Genomic DNA, 15,343 nt, shown 5'->3' with positions numbered 1-15,343 from the left:
ACCAGGCATACATTAACCCCTCCCTCTCCAATAAAATTAACCCCTTCCCTGCCAGTGTCATTTTTACAGTAACAGTGCATATTTATAGCACTGATTACTGCAGTAATGTCACTGGTACCCCCAAAAGTGTCAAAAATGTCAGTCAAGGGTCCGATCTGTCCGCCGCAATGTCGCAGTCCCGCAAAAAAAAAAAAAAAAAAATCGCAGATCGCCCCCATTACTCGTTAAAAAAAAAAAAACACCAAAAATGACAGAAATCTTTCCCTTTGTTAGTAAACGCAATAACTTTTGCGCAAACCAATCAAAATACGCTTATTGTGATTTTTTTTTTACCAAACATGGGTAGCAGAAAACAAATTGGCCAAAAATTTAAAAAAAAAATGGAATTTTTGTAAAATCTTACCTGTAAAATTCCTTTCTCTGAGTCCTCCGACAGTCGCCGCCTCTTCATATTCGTCACATATGGGGTATTAGACTTTTCTCCGAAGGAGTAGCTAGGCAACAAAATATGTTAACATTAAAGCTTTTAACATATCCCACCCTCAAGGGGTGGTCCCCTCAGTCAATACCCTCCTACTTCCTGCAACCATATCTCAGTTTCAGTGGAATAGCAGTAGAATATACAACCAAACCCCAAAAGAGGGGCGGGGGCGGCGACTGTCGGAGGACTCAGAGAAAGGAATTTTACAGGTAAGATTTTACAAAAATTCCGTTTTCTCTTACGTCCTCCGACAGTCGCCGCCTCTTCATATTCGTCACATATGGGGACGTCCCAAAGCAGTGCAAACATGAGGGGTGGGAAACGCATCCGCGCCGAAAGGCAACGCAGTCTCCGCATCAAAGAAAGGAGCCTTACCAAAGGAAGGAAACCAGCTGGGCTACAGGAAAAACAAGTGCTCAACAGGAGCAACAACCCAGGAAAAGACAAATAACCAGGGGATAAAAAACTTATCCCAACAGCCAGAGGTCCCCAACAAGGGACCCTAGGGAATTGCCGCACTAAGAACCTTGCGGCCAAAGGAAGCATCCGCCGATGCCTGAACATCTACTTTGTAGAATTTTGTGAAAGTGTGCACGGTCGACCAGGTCGCCACCTTACACACCTGGGTTACAGAAGCCCCATGACGACAGGCCCAAGACGTACTCAGAGATCTAGTAGAGTGCGCCTTCACAGGCACAGGGGGAACCTTCCCCTGCAAGGCATACGCCTGTTCAATGGTCTGCCTGATCCATTTGGCGATGGTAGAGGCCGACGCCGCCATGCCCTTCCGAGGACCCTCTGGAAGAACAAACAAGGAGTCCGTCTTTCGAAAAGACTCAGTCGATTTAAGGTAAACCCTTATCGCCCGAACAACATCCAAAGAATGTAATCTCACCTCCTTTGGATGTTTAGGCTTCGCGCACAGCGAAGGCAAGACAATATCCTCATTAAGATGGAATTCCGAAACTCGCTTTGGAAGAAGAGATGGATTAGGTCGCAAGACCACCTTATCCAAATGAACAACCAGATACGGAGACTTGCAGGACAAAGCCGCCAGCTCCGACACTCTGCCAGCCGAAGTGATCGCAACCAAAAAGGCGACCTTTTTGGACAACATAGACAACGAGATCTCCCTGATCTGTTCAAAAGGAGCACGTTGTAACACAGATAGAACGAGATTCAAGTCCCAAGGAGGCAGAGGATCCCTCCTAGGAGGAACCAGATGCCGCACTCCCTGAACAAAAGTGCCAACCAAGGAGTTGGAAGCCACGGGACGTTGAAACAGAACGGCCAGCGCCAAACGCTGATCGACACCCGTTTGAAGGAAGGACAGCACTCGGGAAACAGAGTACGTGCGGGGAGAAAACCCCCTGGACTCACACCAGGCAAAATAGGCCTTCCAAGTATGGTAATAAACCTTCCCCGAGGAAGACTTCCTCGCGCTAATCAAGGTATGAACGACCTCTGGGGAGAGACCCTTCTCCTTCAGGACCTCGGTCTCAACAGCCAGGCAAAGCCAGCGACTGTAAAGCAGGATGGTATATCGGTCCTTGAGACAGGAGATCGTCTCGAAGAGGCAGACGCCACGGGGCGTCGACCGCCAGATTCACGAGGTCTGCGTACCAGGACCGGCGAGGCCAGTCCGGTGCCACAAGAATCACCGTGCTGCGTTCCGAGTGTAACCTGCGAAGGAACCTGGACAGCAACTGAATCGGTGGAAACGCGTACATCAGCCTGTACTGATGCCACAGGGCCACTAATGCGTCCGACGCGTCTGCCCGAGGGTCGCGCGTCCTTGCCACGAACCTTCTCACCTTGTTGTTGAGACGAGACGCGAACAGGTCCACATCTGGAAGACCCCACTTCGCGCACAACATCTGGAAGACAACCGGGTGGAGAGACCATTCCCCCTGATCCAGGGTCTGGCGACTCAGATAGTCCGCCTGCCAGTTCTCCACCCCCGGAATGTGAACCGCCGTTATCGCCGGGACATGAGTCTCGGCCCAAGACAGAATGTCGGCCACTTCTCGAGCTGCTCGGGCACTGCTGGTGCCCCCTTGGTGGTTGATGTAGGCCACCGCCGTGGCATTGTCCGTCTGCACCCGAACCGGTCAGCCCTGCAGCCGGTCCGTCCAGCGATGAAGACAGAGATTTATCGCACGCAATTCCAGAATGTTGATCGGAAGGGAGGACTCCCCCTCCGACCAAGTCCCCTGGGCGGACAGAACGCCCAGAACACCACCCCAGCCCGACAGGCTGGCATCCGTGGTGATTACCGTCCACGAGATAGGACGAAACGACTTGCCCCCGGACACCATCGGGGACTGGAGCCACCACAGAAGGTCTCTTCTGGTGCGATGACTCAACGAGATTTGAAGATCCAGAGATTGAGGTCGCCCGTCCCACATGGACAGGATCTCCGCTTGGAGACCCCGCGTGTGAAACTGGGCGAAAGGAATCGCCTCGAAGGCCGAGACCATCAATCCCAGACATCTCATGCACGTCCGCAGAGACGAGTGCGGAACGTCCCTGAGGGACCTGACTTCCTCCTGAAGAGTTCTGAGTTTGTCTTCTGGCAGGAAGACCTTCGCCTGCACCGAGTCCAGAATCATTCCCAGGTAGGGAAGACGAACCGACGGACTCAGTGTCGACTTTGGAAAATTTATCGTCCAACCAAACTCCTGCAGATTTGCATCGTGACAGACAGGTCCTTCTCCAGACCCTGGCTGGTCGCAGACCGAACCAGAATGTCGTCCAGATACCCCAGGACAGAAATGCCCTGGGCCCTCAATAATGCCAGAACCGGTGCAAGCACCTTGGTGAAGACCCGCGGAGCCGAGGCGAGACCAAAAGGCAACGCCACGAACTGGTAGTGATCCTCCGCAATGGCAAATCGAAGGTACCTCTGGTGACCCTCGAAAATGGGGATGTGAAGATACGCATCCTTCAAATCGATGGAGGCCATGAATTCCCCCGGAACCAGGGCAGCCACCACCGACCGCAGGGATTCCATGCGGAACTTGCGAACCCGCACAGAGCGGTTCAGAGCCTTTAAGTCCAGAATTGGACGAACCTTGCCCTCCTTTCTGGGCACGGTGAACAGATTGGAATAAAACCCCCGAAATCTGTCCCGATGAGGCACCGGAACTACCACTCCCTGAGCCCTCAGGTCCCGCACCGCCAGGTGCAGGTCTCGTAAACGCTCTGGAGACAGTTGAAGATTTGAGGGAAAAAATCTGCTCTCCGGCCGAGAGAGAAACTCGATCTTGTAACCAGATCGAACGATCTCCTGAACCCATCTGTCCCGCACGCGGGCCAACCAGAGCTGAAGAAAACCGAGCAAGCGTCCCCCCACCCCAAAACTGGGTGAGGGCGCCCCTTCAGGACGCACTGTTATGGGCTGCGGATCCGGATTGACCGGACTTCTGTTTTCCAGACCAGGGCTTCTTCTGAGAGCCTTGACCTTTGAACGGTTTGCCTTTGTAGTGCGACCGAAAGGCACAAAAGGACCCCTGAGGGGGCCGAAAATTAGCATGCTTCTTCCCAGAAGCCCCCTTAGCCTTGGGGAAATTGGGCAAGAGAGTGCTCTTACCTCCGGTGATCCCCTTAATCAACACATCCAAGGACTCCCCAAAAAGGCGAGACCCATCATAAGGTAGATTGGCTAAGGTCTTACGTGAAGACTGGTCCACCGACCAACATTTCAACCAAACCAGGCGGCGAGACAACACCGCCACGCTGTGCACACGTGCAGCCAACGGGACTAGGTCCAAGTCCGCATCACACAGATACATGACACCCTGGTGGATTTGATCCACCATATCAAGGGTCGCCGGCGAGGCCGAATCGGCCACTAGGACGCGCCTAAGCATCTGCGTCCAACTTGCGACCGCCTGGGCCGCCATGAGAGAGGCAAACAGAGCCTTAAGCATAGAACCCGTAACAGAATAAGTATGACGGGCAAGAGACTCCAATCTCCTATCCGTGGCATCACGGAACACAGGGGAATCCTCTGCAGGAATCGCAGTGGATTTGTTTAAAACCGCAATTGCGTGATCCACTGGGGGTGACACACACCACCTTTCATCAGTGGAAGGCGAGAAAGGATAACGCAGCTTGAACCTACTTGGTACAGCAAAAGGTTTGCGCAGATTGCGCCATTGTTCCTTAACAGCGCGCTGAAAATCATCATTGCAGGGAAAAACCTGCGGCGTCCTGCGTTTTCTCTGCGTCCCATAAGCCGCCAAGGCAGCGGGGGGACACACTTCATCCTGCAAACGCAGCGTTTGTTTTATGGAAGCAATCAATTCATCCATGATTGCAAGCTCTTCAGACGAGCCAGGGGGAGAATTATCAACCCCTTCAACTTCAGCCTCCACCTCGGACCCCACTAGATCCAGGGAGGAGCGGGACCCCGATAAGGAGGCCCCCGCCATAACAGCCCCATCACCTTCACCCTCAGAATCAGAGGAAAGAGAAACTCTGGGTCTTTTAGTAGATTGAGCCTTGACCTTTGAACGGTTTGCCCTTGTAGTGCGACCGAAAGGCACAAAAGGACCCCTGAGGGGGCCGAAAATTAGCATGCTTCTTCCCAGAAGCCCCCTTAGCCTTGGGGAAATGGGGCAAGAGAGTGCTCTTACCTCCGGTGATCCCCTTAATCAACACATCCAAGGACTCCCCAAAAAGGCGAGACCCATCATAAGGTAGATTGGCTAAGGTCTTACGTGAAGACTGGTCCACCGACCAACATTTCAACCAAACCAGGCGGCGAGACAACACCGCCACGCTGTGCACACGTGCAGCCAACGGGACTAGGTCCAAGTCCGCATCACACAGATACATGACACCCTGGTGGATTTGATCCACCATATCAAGGGTCGCCGGCGAGGCCGAATCGGCCACTAGGACGCGCCTAAGCATCTGTGTCCAACTTGCGACCGCCTGGGCCGCCATGAGAGAGGCAAACAGAGCCTTAAGCATAGAACCCGTAACAGAATAAGTATGACGGGCAAGAGACTCCAATCTCCTATCCGTGGCATCACGGAACACAGGGGAATCCTCTGCAGGAATCGCAGTGGATTTGTTTAAAACCGCAATTGCGTGATCCACTGGGGGTGGCACACACCACCTTTCATCAGTGGAAGGCGAGAAAGGATAACGCAGCTTGAACCTACTTGGTACAGCAAAAGGTTTGCGCAGATTGCGCCATTGTTCCTTAACAGCGCGCTGAAAATCATCATTGCAGGGAAAAACCTGCGGCGTCCTGCGTTTTCTCTGCGTCCCATAAGCCGCCAAGGCAGCGGGGGGACACACTTCATCCTGCAAACGCAGCGTTTGTTTTATGGAAGCAATCAATTCATCCATGATTGCAAGCTCTTCAGACGAGCCAGGGGGAGAATTATCAACCCCTTCAACTTCAGCCTCCACCTCGGACCCCACTAGATCCAGGGAGGAGCGGGACCCCGATAAGGAGGCCCCCGCCATAACAGCCCCATCACCTTCACCCTCAGAATCAGAGGAAAGAGAAACTCTGGGTCTTTTAGTAGATTGAGCAGCCACCAGCATCTGCACCTGAGCAGCAAGGCCAGCCACAATAGTGGCTAAATCCCCCCCTGGGGGGGGAAACAGCGGTCCCCTGGCTTTCCACCAAGGCGGAAGGAAATTTGCCCTCCTGAGAATCCATTGCCCCTATTACAAATGCCGGATAATAAAGGGTTAACTGCCCCTTTAACAAGCGCGGCGAGCGCAGCCCACCGCACCACACACAAGCACAATGAGACCCCCACAGGGACAATAAAACTGACACAGGCAATGGATAAGAAGGATATAACCTGAGGAGACCCTCGCCGCTGCTGCTGCCTCGATCGGTGTTCCTGGAGAAGAGGAAGTGATGCTGCCAGGGCGCTCTATGAAAGCCTATGGGAGGCTACAAGAAAATGGCCGCCATGCATGTAGAACATGCGGCCGGAGCGAATGTAGGCAAAATGGCGCCGTTTGGCGCTGAAACCGCCGCTCCACAGTACAGTAATGCACACATGTCATCCATGTATAAAAAAACATGTCAGTTTCGCTGTATAGTGCCCAAACATGCCCCACAGCACACAGCTTCTCACACTGACAAGGCTGACACACACAGTGTCACACAGCTCCCCCCCCCCCTTGCAGCCCACAGCATGCAGCCGAGTGATAGGGAGACAAACAGTGTGAACAGAGGCAGGTTACACAGTCCCAGACTGACACCCCCCCAGACAGACAGGTCCCCACATAGATACACTTACCTCACAATGGCGTGGGGGACCCGCACAGGCGAACAAGCCGCTGCACATGAGGCAGGGAGAGTCGCATACAAGACGCACAGAATGGGGGTTAAGAAACCGCACAGCGTCCAGTGAGGTAGCCACCTCACCAATCATCCCTGCACCGAACAGGGATGGGTCATTCACTGTGCCAGGAGCGTTACCTGGCTGAACGCTCGATGGCAGGCTGGGAAGCCACTGACCCACGACCTGCGACCAGGGGGATCAGCCCGAGACCCAGCCCGCATGATCCTCTTCATCCGAAGAACTAACTAACGCTGACAAAAAGAACAGCTAAGTAAAGGTAGAGAGAAAACTCAAACAAAAAATCAAAAAAGAAGAAAGAGTCTGGGGCACAAAGCCCCAGCACAGAGAGAGCCAGCCACTCCTGACAAGCTAGACATTGAAACTGAGATATGGTTGCAGGAAGTAGGAGGGTATTGACTGAGGGGACCACCCCTTGAGGGTGGGATATGTTAAAAGCTTTAATGTTAACATATTCTGTTGCCTAGCTACTCCTTCGGAGCAAAGTCTAATACCCCATATGTGACGAATATGAAGAGGCGGCGACTGTCGGAGGACGTAAGAGAAAATTGGTTTTTACATCTTTTTTGGGGGGAATTTCATATAAAAAAATGTTAAAAATATTGTTATTTTTTCAAAATAAACGCTCTTTTTTTGTTTATAGCGCAAAAAGTAAAAATCGCACAGGTGATCAAATACCACCAAAAGAAAGCTCTGTTTGTGGGGAAAAAAAAGGACGTAAATTTCGTTTGGGTACAGCGTCGCATGACCGCGCAATTGTCAGTTAAAGTCGCACAGCGCCGAATCGCAAAAAATGGCCCAGACGTAAGACAGCAAAATGCTCTAGTGGTAAAGTGGTTAAAGACTGCAGTGTTTCCTGATTTTGGGTGGAGCTGCACTCTCTCCAGGTGCTGTCCTGAAAGGCTCTTTACCAGTAAGTCTAAGGTTTTCTAATCAAAGACTATGCACACTGCTTTGTCTGCAGGACTGAAAGTAAAAGGGAAATCTCACCAATTGTACACAGGCCTTATAACAAAAAAAAAAAAAAAAAACACTTTTTTAACCTTTTCATACTCTATCCAAAACTATAAAAAAAAAAAAAGAAGTCTTGAAAATTTAAGATGTAACACGTTAGGTTATGTAGTGTCTTATTCAAATGAGAATATCCAATGTATATTTAGTCAAGAAGAGAAGCAGTCTAAAATATTTTAAAATCAGGAAAGGTATACATGCTAGTAGCTTTACCTGGAAGTCAAAGATGATTCCTGAAGAAAAATATCCGAAACCTTGAATTTTTCAAAAGCAGTCTTCAATTCTACCTACATCAAATTGAATAGAAGATAATTTGTTGTTACAACTTAATAAGCATCCCTTTATTCCTTCTGTGCTTAGTATTAAAGGATTATCTGGTAAAAAGGATAGTTTTCTGTTAGGGTGATGTAAAACCTAAAGGCACCATATAAATAAAATGCAAAAAAAAAAAAAAAAATGTTGTACTTACTGTGAAATCCCTTCCTTGGGAGTACATTAAGGCACCCAGCATTTATTTATAAAACCAATTATATTACCCCTACAGAAGAATTGGAAAACTGGAGCAAAGCCCCAAGAACTCCTTCCATAACTAGCCTGCTCAATTATAGCAAGCAGTATGAAAAACAAAAATGTTAAAACATACAAGGGACAGGAGGGAGCCTCAATGGACTCTGGGAAAGGGATTACAGTGTACAGTGAACAGCAGACTAAAAGATCCAAAGTGACATAATGAACTAGATGAGCTAAAAGTAATTTCTGCACAAGGGAGAAAAGATCTCACACCTTGCGGAACTGGTAAAAATGAGGCAAGGTTATAAAGGGATGCCCAAGTGGCATGTCTTCCAAGGTTTTGCCAGTGTCCAATTTACTAAAGGTACCAGCCCTCTTGAAACCAAAACAAGTGCAAATGCTGATGCATTTACTTGGCAAACATGAGGGCTGGAGCCCAAGTTGTTGCTTTACAAACCTGTGACAAGGATGCCTAACGGCGAAAGGCTCGATTGACACTCATCATCCTAATAAATGAAGGCTTAAAAGACATTAAGAAAACTTTTTCCTTAAATCCATTCATGAGCAACATTGCAGGTGCCCTCCAAGAATGACAAAGAGAATATGACTTTCTGAAGGAAAATGTGACACACCTCTCAGCACATCCACACAACAGAGCAATTCATTTTTTATAAATAGGAGACGGACACAAAAGGCAAAACAGTCTTCATTTATGTAAAATGATCCTGAGCCTTGATCAAGCTTCTCCTCACCTGCTGCTCTTGTCTACTACCACAAATCCACTGCTGACCAGGAATTGACTACCGACTACTCTTCTGCTTTGTCCCTACCTACTGAACTGCTACCTCCGTTGCCGATCCAGATTGTATGACCACGCTTACTGCTGCCCGCCCTGACCTTTGGCTCGTCTGACTTCTCTCTGGTTATCCCTTGTCTACTCCTCCACCTCCGGACCGAACCTGCACTCTGCCTGGCTGGGTGATCCTGGGGACCGCGACCTGGTGTTAGCTTGCAGCACAGTCTATCTCCACCATCAGGGGCTCTAGTGAAAACCAGCTAGCACTTAGTTTCCGCATCTCAGGTGAACCCATGTCCTCAGAGTACTACCTGGTGTCCATCCGGTATCCAGCACTGCTACCACCGTAGCCAACCCGGATTGTCTGACCACGCCTCTGCCAGACTTCCTGCACCTACTAGCTGCCTGCAGTCCTTGCCACTGGGTTCCACTCCTACCTCTGTCCAGCAGTCCTCTGACTCAGGTGAGCCTGTAGGATTGTTACAGAATAATCATCCATAACTATGGAGTCCGCAATGGCCACTCTGTGTAAACAGGTCACTGAACTTCAAGAATTTGGCACTACCTATCAGGAGAAATTTGCCCAGCTCCAAGACGTAGTCCAAAGCCAACTGGGCTCCACTCCTACCTCCGGCCAGCAGTCCTCTGACTCAGGTGAGCCTGTAGGATTGTTACAAGAAGCTTCTACAGATTCCAGCACATCCACCTCATAAAACGTAGCAAAGGTGTGAACAAATGACCAGGTAGTCTTACAACCTGAAGCACAGATGCCTGTATGGCAAAAAGCCCAGGAAGCACTAGGCGCCCAAGTAGAAAGTGGCAAAAAGGGAAAGGTAGGACCTGACCCATAAATTAAGAAGCCTGCACCACCGACTGTCCGATTCACCTGGAAATAGTCGCAGCAGACACAGGCAGCCCTGTCCTTGGGCCATCCGTGAGCACAGAGAGCGAACCTGACTACGGGAAGACTCAGTAGTCGCCAAGTACTCCTCGAGTGCTGAACTCCATCCGGAGTATGTAGCGCACATTCTGTAGGATGAGGGGGCTCAGGACACGATACTCGCAAAGGAGGGTCTGGAAGAGCCGACTGCACCAACCAAGGTCCCCAGTTGGCGACGGAGATCGCACCAGAAGAACCAAGTGTCGCACCCCTGGAAAAAAGTTACGCACCAGGGAATGGGCGGCCAACGGCCTGTGGAATAAAAATTATCAAAGGCGAAACCTGACCCTTGACAGTACTCAAGGCCAACTTTTGATCAATCCCCCCATTGAAGGAAGCCAAGATCCGGCCACTGAGCAAGAGCGAGGGGGAGCCCCAGAAGACTCGCACCACGCAATACGCGACTTTCTCATATGATGAAAAAAATCATCATAGAAGACACTTCCCACGATTTACGCAGGGTGGGAATAACCGAAGCAGACAACCCCCGTCCTTTGACACCTGGCTTACAACAGCCAAGCCCGCAAGCCGTCGAATGTAAAGCCGGACTGGAGATCGGCCCCAGAGAGAAGAAAACCCAAGGAGCGTCAGCGGCAAGCCTGACCAGGTCGGCGTACCAAGCTCGGCGAGGCAAGTCCGGAGCCACGAGAATGACCGAAATCCTGCGAAGGATACTTGGCAGCAACAGGAGAGGAGAAAAGCCAGCCAGCAGCTGACACTGACCTCAGCCCATCCGCAAACACTCTCGCACGACCATGCCGGCATCAGCCTTGCAAAGGTGACCACGCCAAACATCTCAGCATTGAACATGTTGAACCTAGCGAATGTTCATGCCCATGACAGAACCCATGAGGCCACCATTGCACCCGCCAGAGGGTCCCGGGAGCGGGCCACGACCTCTGCACTATCCTGTAGATGCGATGCCAACAGGCCCATGTCTGGAGTTCCCCAAACGAAGGCACAACTGCTGGAACGACTCCGGACGAAGGGACCATTGCCCTGCATCCAGGGCCAGTAGACTGAGGCAAACCGCCTACCAATTGTGTTGTTTCCCCACTGGAAAGGGAACAGCGGATAGAGCCGGAACAAGGGGCTCTGCCCAACGAAGAAACATCACTTCCAAGGCAGCAAGGACACTTATGGTGCCCCCATGGTGAAGGACAAGCCACTGTCGCGGCGTAGTCAACAAAGTGCACCGGACAGCTGCAGGTGCTCGATCCAGTGACCTAGACAAAGCTGGAATGCTTTCAGCCCCAGGAAAATAAGCGGTAACCTGGATCCTCAAGGGACCATACTCACGAAGCAGAAAATCTGCCGAGGACTCCTCCCCACCCGGACAAGCTTGCATCCATGGTGACAAATGTCCAGTAGACGTGGAGGAAGTATTCCAGAGCAAGACTCCCTGAGCACCCGGCCCAGCCGGATCCGCAAGTCGAGAGTTTGGATTCCAGTCGCCTTCGAGGAGGAGTGCTTCCTGGGGGATCAAACAAAGGTAAGGGGGGATCCCCATAGGGATTGAGCGAAAGGGACCATCTTGAAAAACAACACCATCAGTCCCAGAACTGGCATGCAGGTCCAAAGAGAAGACCATGTGCGGAACAGCAACAGTCGACCGCAGTCTAAAGTGCCAAGAGTTTTGACCCCGGGGGGAGAAACACCCTGACCGAGGACAAGTCCAAAGTCAGACTCAGAAAATCCAGTCCCATGGAAAGGTGTTCCCACGGTGGGGAGGGGAGTTCCCACGGTGACAACCAACTTCAATGTCATCACCGTAGGGGACTCGCAGAGCAGCCAGGAAACCAGGGCCGATACGCCCCGCTCCCGCAACAGCACCAGGACCGGAGCCAACACCGTGGACCCTAGCAGCATAAGCGAGACCAAAGGGTAACGCCACAAACCAAGAGATCCTTCCCACTGCAAAAAACGGAGAACCCGTAGCTGTCCAGAACATAACGGGACATGAAGGTAGGCAGCTTAATGTCTATGGAGGCAAGGAAGCCCCCTTATGTAGAGAAGCCACCACCGTGCGAACCAATACCAACTTGAATTTGTGATCTGCACGGAACCAACAAAAGACCAGTAGGTCCAGCTTGTTGAACCAGAGCCTGAACTGCCCCGCAGAGCGCCTGTAAGCGATCCGGAGACAGCCGCACATTGGAAGGGAAAAAACCTTACCGGAAATAACCGGATCGAAACTCGATCTTGCAACTGGACCGCATGACCTCCCGAACCCAGTCAGCCTGGGATCCGGGCCAGCCGCAGGTCCTCAACCCCTTAGATGGGAGAGGAAGCACCTTCAGGCCACGTAGGCCTTGTCAGCAGGTCTGGAAAAAACCAAACCCATGTACGCCAGACCAGGGTCGTCTGGAACCCACGCGGAAGTCTAAAAGGACTTTGCCACATCGACTGTACCCGAGGGACGAAGAAACGGTTTGCAACGCGAAAGGGAGGAACCCCGACTGCGAAGGCCCTCACCCCTGACAGCCTGTGTCATCCAGGGCAGCTCCAAACAGGCGATCCCCCTGAAAAGGGAGATCCATTAAGACCTTCTTAGAAGTTTGATCCGCAGACCAACACTCCGGTCAACCACCGCCAAAAACGACAAGGTGCTATACAAGGGAGCCTCGACCGGCGCAGCATCGCAAACAAAATGCAGCCCCTGCGCCAGCTGGTCCAACAGCTCCCCCAGAGCAAGAGGGACATGCCCCACACCAAATTGCGGTGTTGGGACTCCGCCCATCAGGCAGAGTCTGCGTGGCAAGGGCAAACATGAATACTGTTCCCAGTGCAGCTACGCCAGGGAGCACAGAGCGCAGGCCACAGCCCGCGCCATCCTATCCCCCAAGTCCTTAAAGGACGGGGATTCCTCCACCGGAACAACGGTAGTCCCATTCAGCTAGAAACCGTACATCAACTAAAGGCGGAAAAAGGGCAACGGCTAACGGCCGCTTAGACACCCCAGGGAAACGTCTCAGACGGTTCCACTCCTACATGAGCAGCCAACAAAATGAGCAGCTCCGGGTGGCATGTGAGTGTCAGATGCCATCTGCGCTCTAGGCGCAGCCGCCGCTGCGACCCCCAAACTGCAGGGTGCCACGCACCGAAAAAAATAAGCCAGTGCGTCCACCAACGCCTGTCGCGGCAGGGGAGATGGAAATGTATCCGAGGAGACAGGGCGTGAGGGAACAGACCCGGCAGGGAGGCCCACGTCAGGCCCACACCTGCGGCGCCTGAGCCAGACTCCGAGACATCAGAAGAGGCAGGGGTAGGTGGAGAAACTTTTTAGCGTACCTACCACCCCCCCGGGCCCAAATGCGTCCCGAACTGCCGTAAAGGCATAGACGGACAGTGGTGATCCGGAAGGCCCTGCGGCCTCCGTGAGGGGGTCAGGTGGGAAAAAATGGACCGCAGGGTCCATACTGAACCTGAGGAACCCGCCAGCAACTTTAAAAAAAAAATTAAAAAATTAATTAACAGCCCCACAGCGCCCCCCGGAGGTCAGGCACGTGCTAACGGACCCCCACAGAGAGGGAGAGGCAACCCTCAAGACTCACTGTCCTTCAGGCACTCCTGCCGGCCTTCACTGCAAAAAATCTGCACAAACAGAAGCAGACAGAGGCTACAACAAAATGGCGGCCCGCCCGAAAATCTCAGTATTCGCGGGCCGTTTTGGGGGACCCCCCAAACGCCCATCCGCACCATCCACTTCAGAAGAACCCCAGCAAGGCCCCCCCGCAGGATCATTGAGCACCTCGGACAGCGCACACTCGCCCGGCCCCCATGCGGCCTGCACACTAGGCCCCAGGCTCAGGTAGGCCCAAACAGTCCCCCACGTGGGGGGGGGGGGGTGAACAGGAGGGGGGGGTCACAATAGGACAGAGGGAAACCCAGGAGTGCGAGAGTCCGACCATCCCAGGGAGAGGGCCCGCGTCCACCCCAAAATCCGCCAGGGAAGGGGGGAACATTTAATCACCATACCGGGAACACAGGCGGGCGCCATCTCTTGACAGGACCCCACACCACCGGAGTAGGGGGGCTGTCGGCCAAATAGGAACACTGCGACATCAGCCAAGACCCTGTCGTGTGCGTCCTGGCGAGACGTTTACCTCGCGGGGCCAGTCCCCGTCCAGTGGGACTATGTCACGGCCGACGCGGAGCTAAGGCCTGCACGCGCTCGCTGGCCAGACTGGGGTGACCACTGGATATGGGGGTCCAGTCTGTCGCCCAGCCCGGCATAATTGCTTGAAGATCTCACAGGAAAAAAGGTCTGGAGAAAAAAAGGCTAGCTAAAAAAATTCTACATAAAAAATACTTTATATGCCAGGACCAGAGATCCCAGCAAGGAACTAGGGACTAGTTCCTGACTAGGCAGATTAAAACTGACATCCTATGCAGGAAGAGAGAGGGTGTACCCTCCGGGACTGCCCATAGGCATAGCCAGAACTTTTCCTGCCTAGTGTCCTACTCCTGTAGGGGGCAGTATAACCCTACTGATATGAATCAGAGAGAACTGTGTCCGTCAATGAACGATAGAGAAAATGAAAAGTTTTAATAAAATCGTTCATCTTTCCAACCGCCTTAATTCAAAAAACGAAACGTTTTAGGACTTGCTGTGCACCCTTCCCTCTAAACACTTACCTCACTCCGTGATCGATCCAGCACTGTGCCCGACAGCAGTCTTCTGTCTTCCTCTTCAGGGGCTGACAGGCAGAAGCGGGTATCCATTGGCTCATGCTGAAGTCAGTCAAATTCAGTGAGGAGGAAGCGATAGGTGGAAGGGTTGAAACTATACATTTTTTATTAGCGAGTATGAGTGCCGATACTTTCAATCAAGTACTCGCCAATACGGAGTACCGTTACCATTGCGGAACTGTGTGTGTGTCAACAGCACATCTGCCCCTATAGTAAGCGGCTTGCTATGGTGGCAGACACGGAAGTGGAGGAGCCGAGATCACCGACAGGGGACCCCCAAGAAAAGGAGGTACAGGGCCGCTCTGGGCAATGCAGGTAACTAGTAGAACATTTTTAAATATTGCAAATTAAATCTGCGCTAAATTCAAAGTGGACCTAATAATAAATAAATCCAGCGCATGCATAAATAAAGCTGTGCAAAATAAATCAAAGGTATGTGCAAATATTCCAATAAAGTGCTATTGTGCAAAAATACCGTCATCTATAACTTAATTAATAAATCACAAAATATGCCATATCTATAGAGTGCTAGTGTAAAAATATATGTGAAATTATAGAATATATCAATCATT

The 15,343-nt window shown here is 51.7% G+C and overlaps 1 protein-coding gene across 1 annotated transcript in view; it reads right to left on the bottom strand.

The window, feature by feature from the left end:
* Positions 1-15,343, bottom strand: part of RBM44 (RNA binding motif protein 44) — a gene marked incomplete at its 5' end in the record, with an annotated part of 455,780 nt that overhangs the window by 254,062 nt on the left and 186,375 nt on the right. The window contains one exon of the mRNA XM_082260160.1: positions 8,047-8,120. Coding sequence (XP_082116286.1) covers positions 8,047-8,120 — 74 coding nt within the window. The remainder of the gene's footprint in view (positions 1-8,046; positions 8,121-15,343) is intronic.

Source organism: Pelophylax lessonae, assembly GCF_965119305.1.
Source record: "Pelophylax lessonae genome assembly, chromosome: 6".
Taxonomy (NCBI): domain Eukaryota; kingdom Metazoa; phylum Chordata; class Amphibia; order Anura; family Ranidae; genus Pelophylax; species Pelophylax lessonae.
This window is presented reverse-complemented; position numbering and strand designations above follow the sequence as displayed.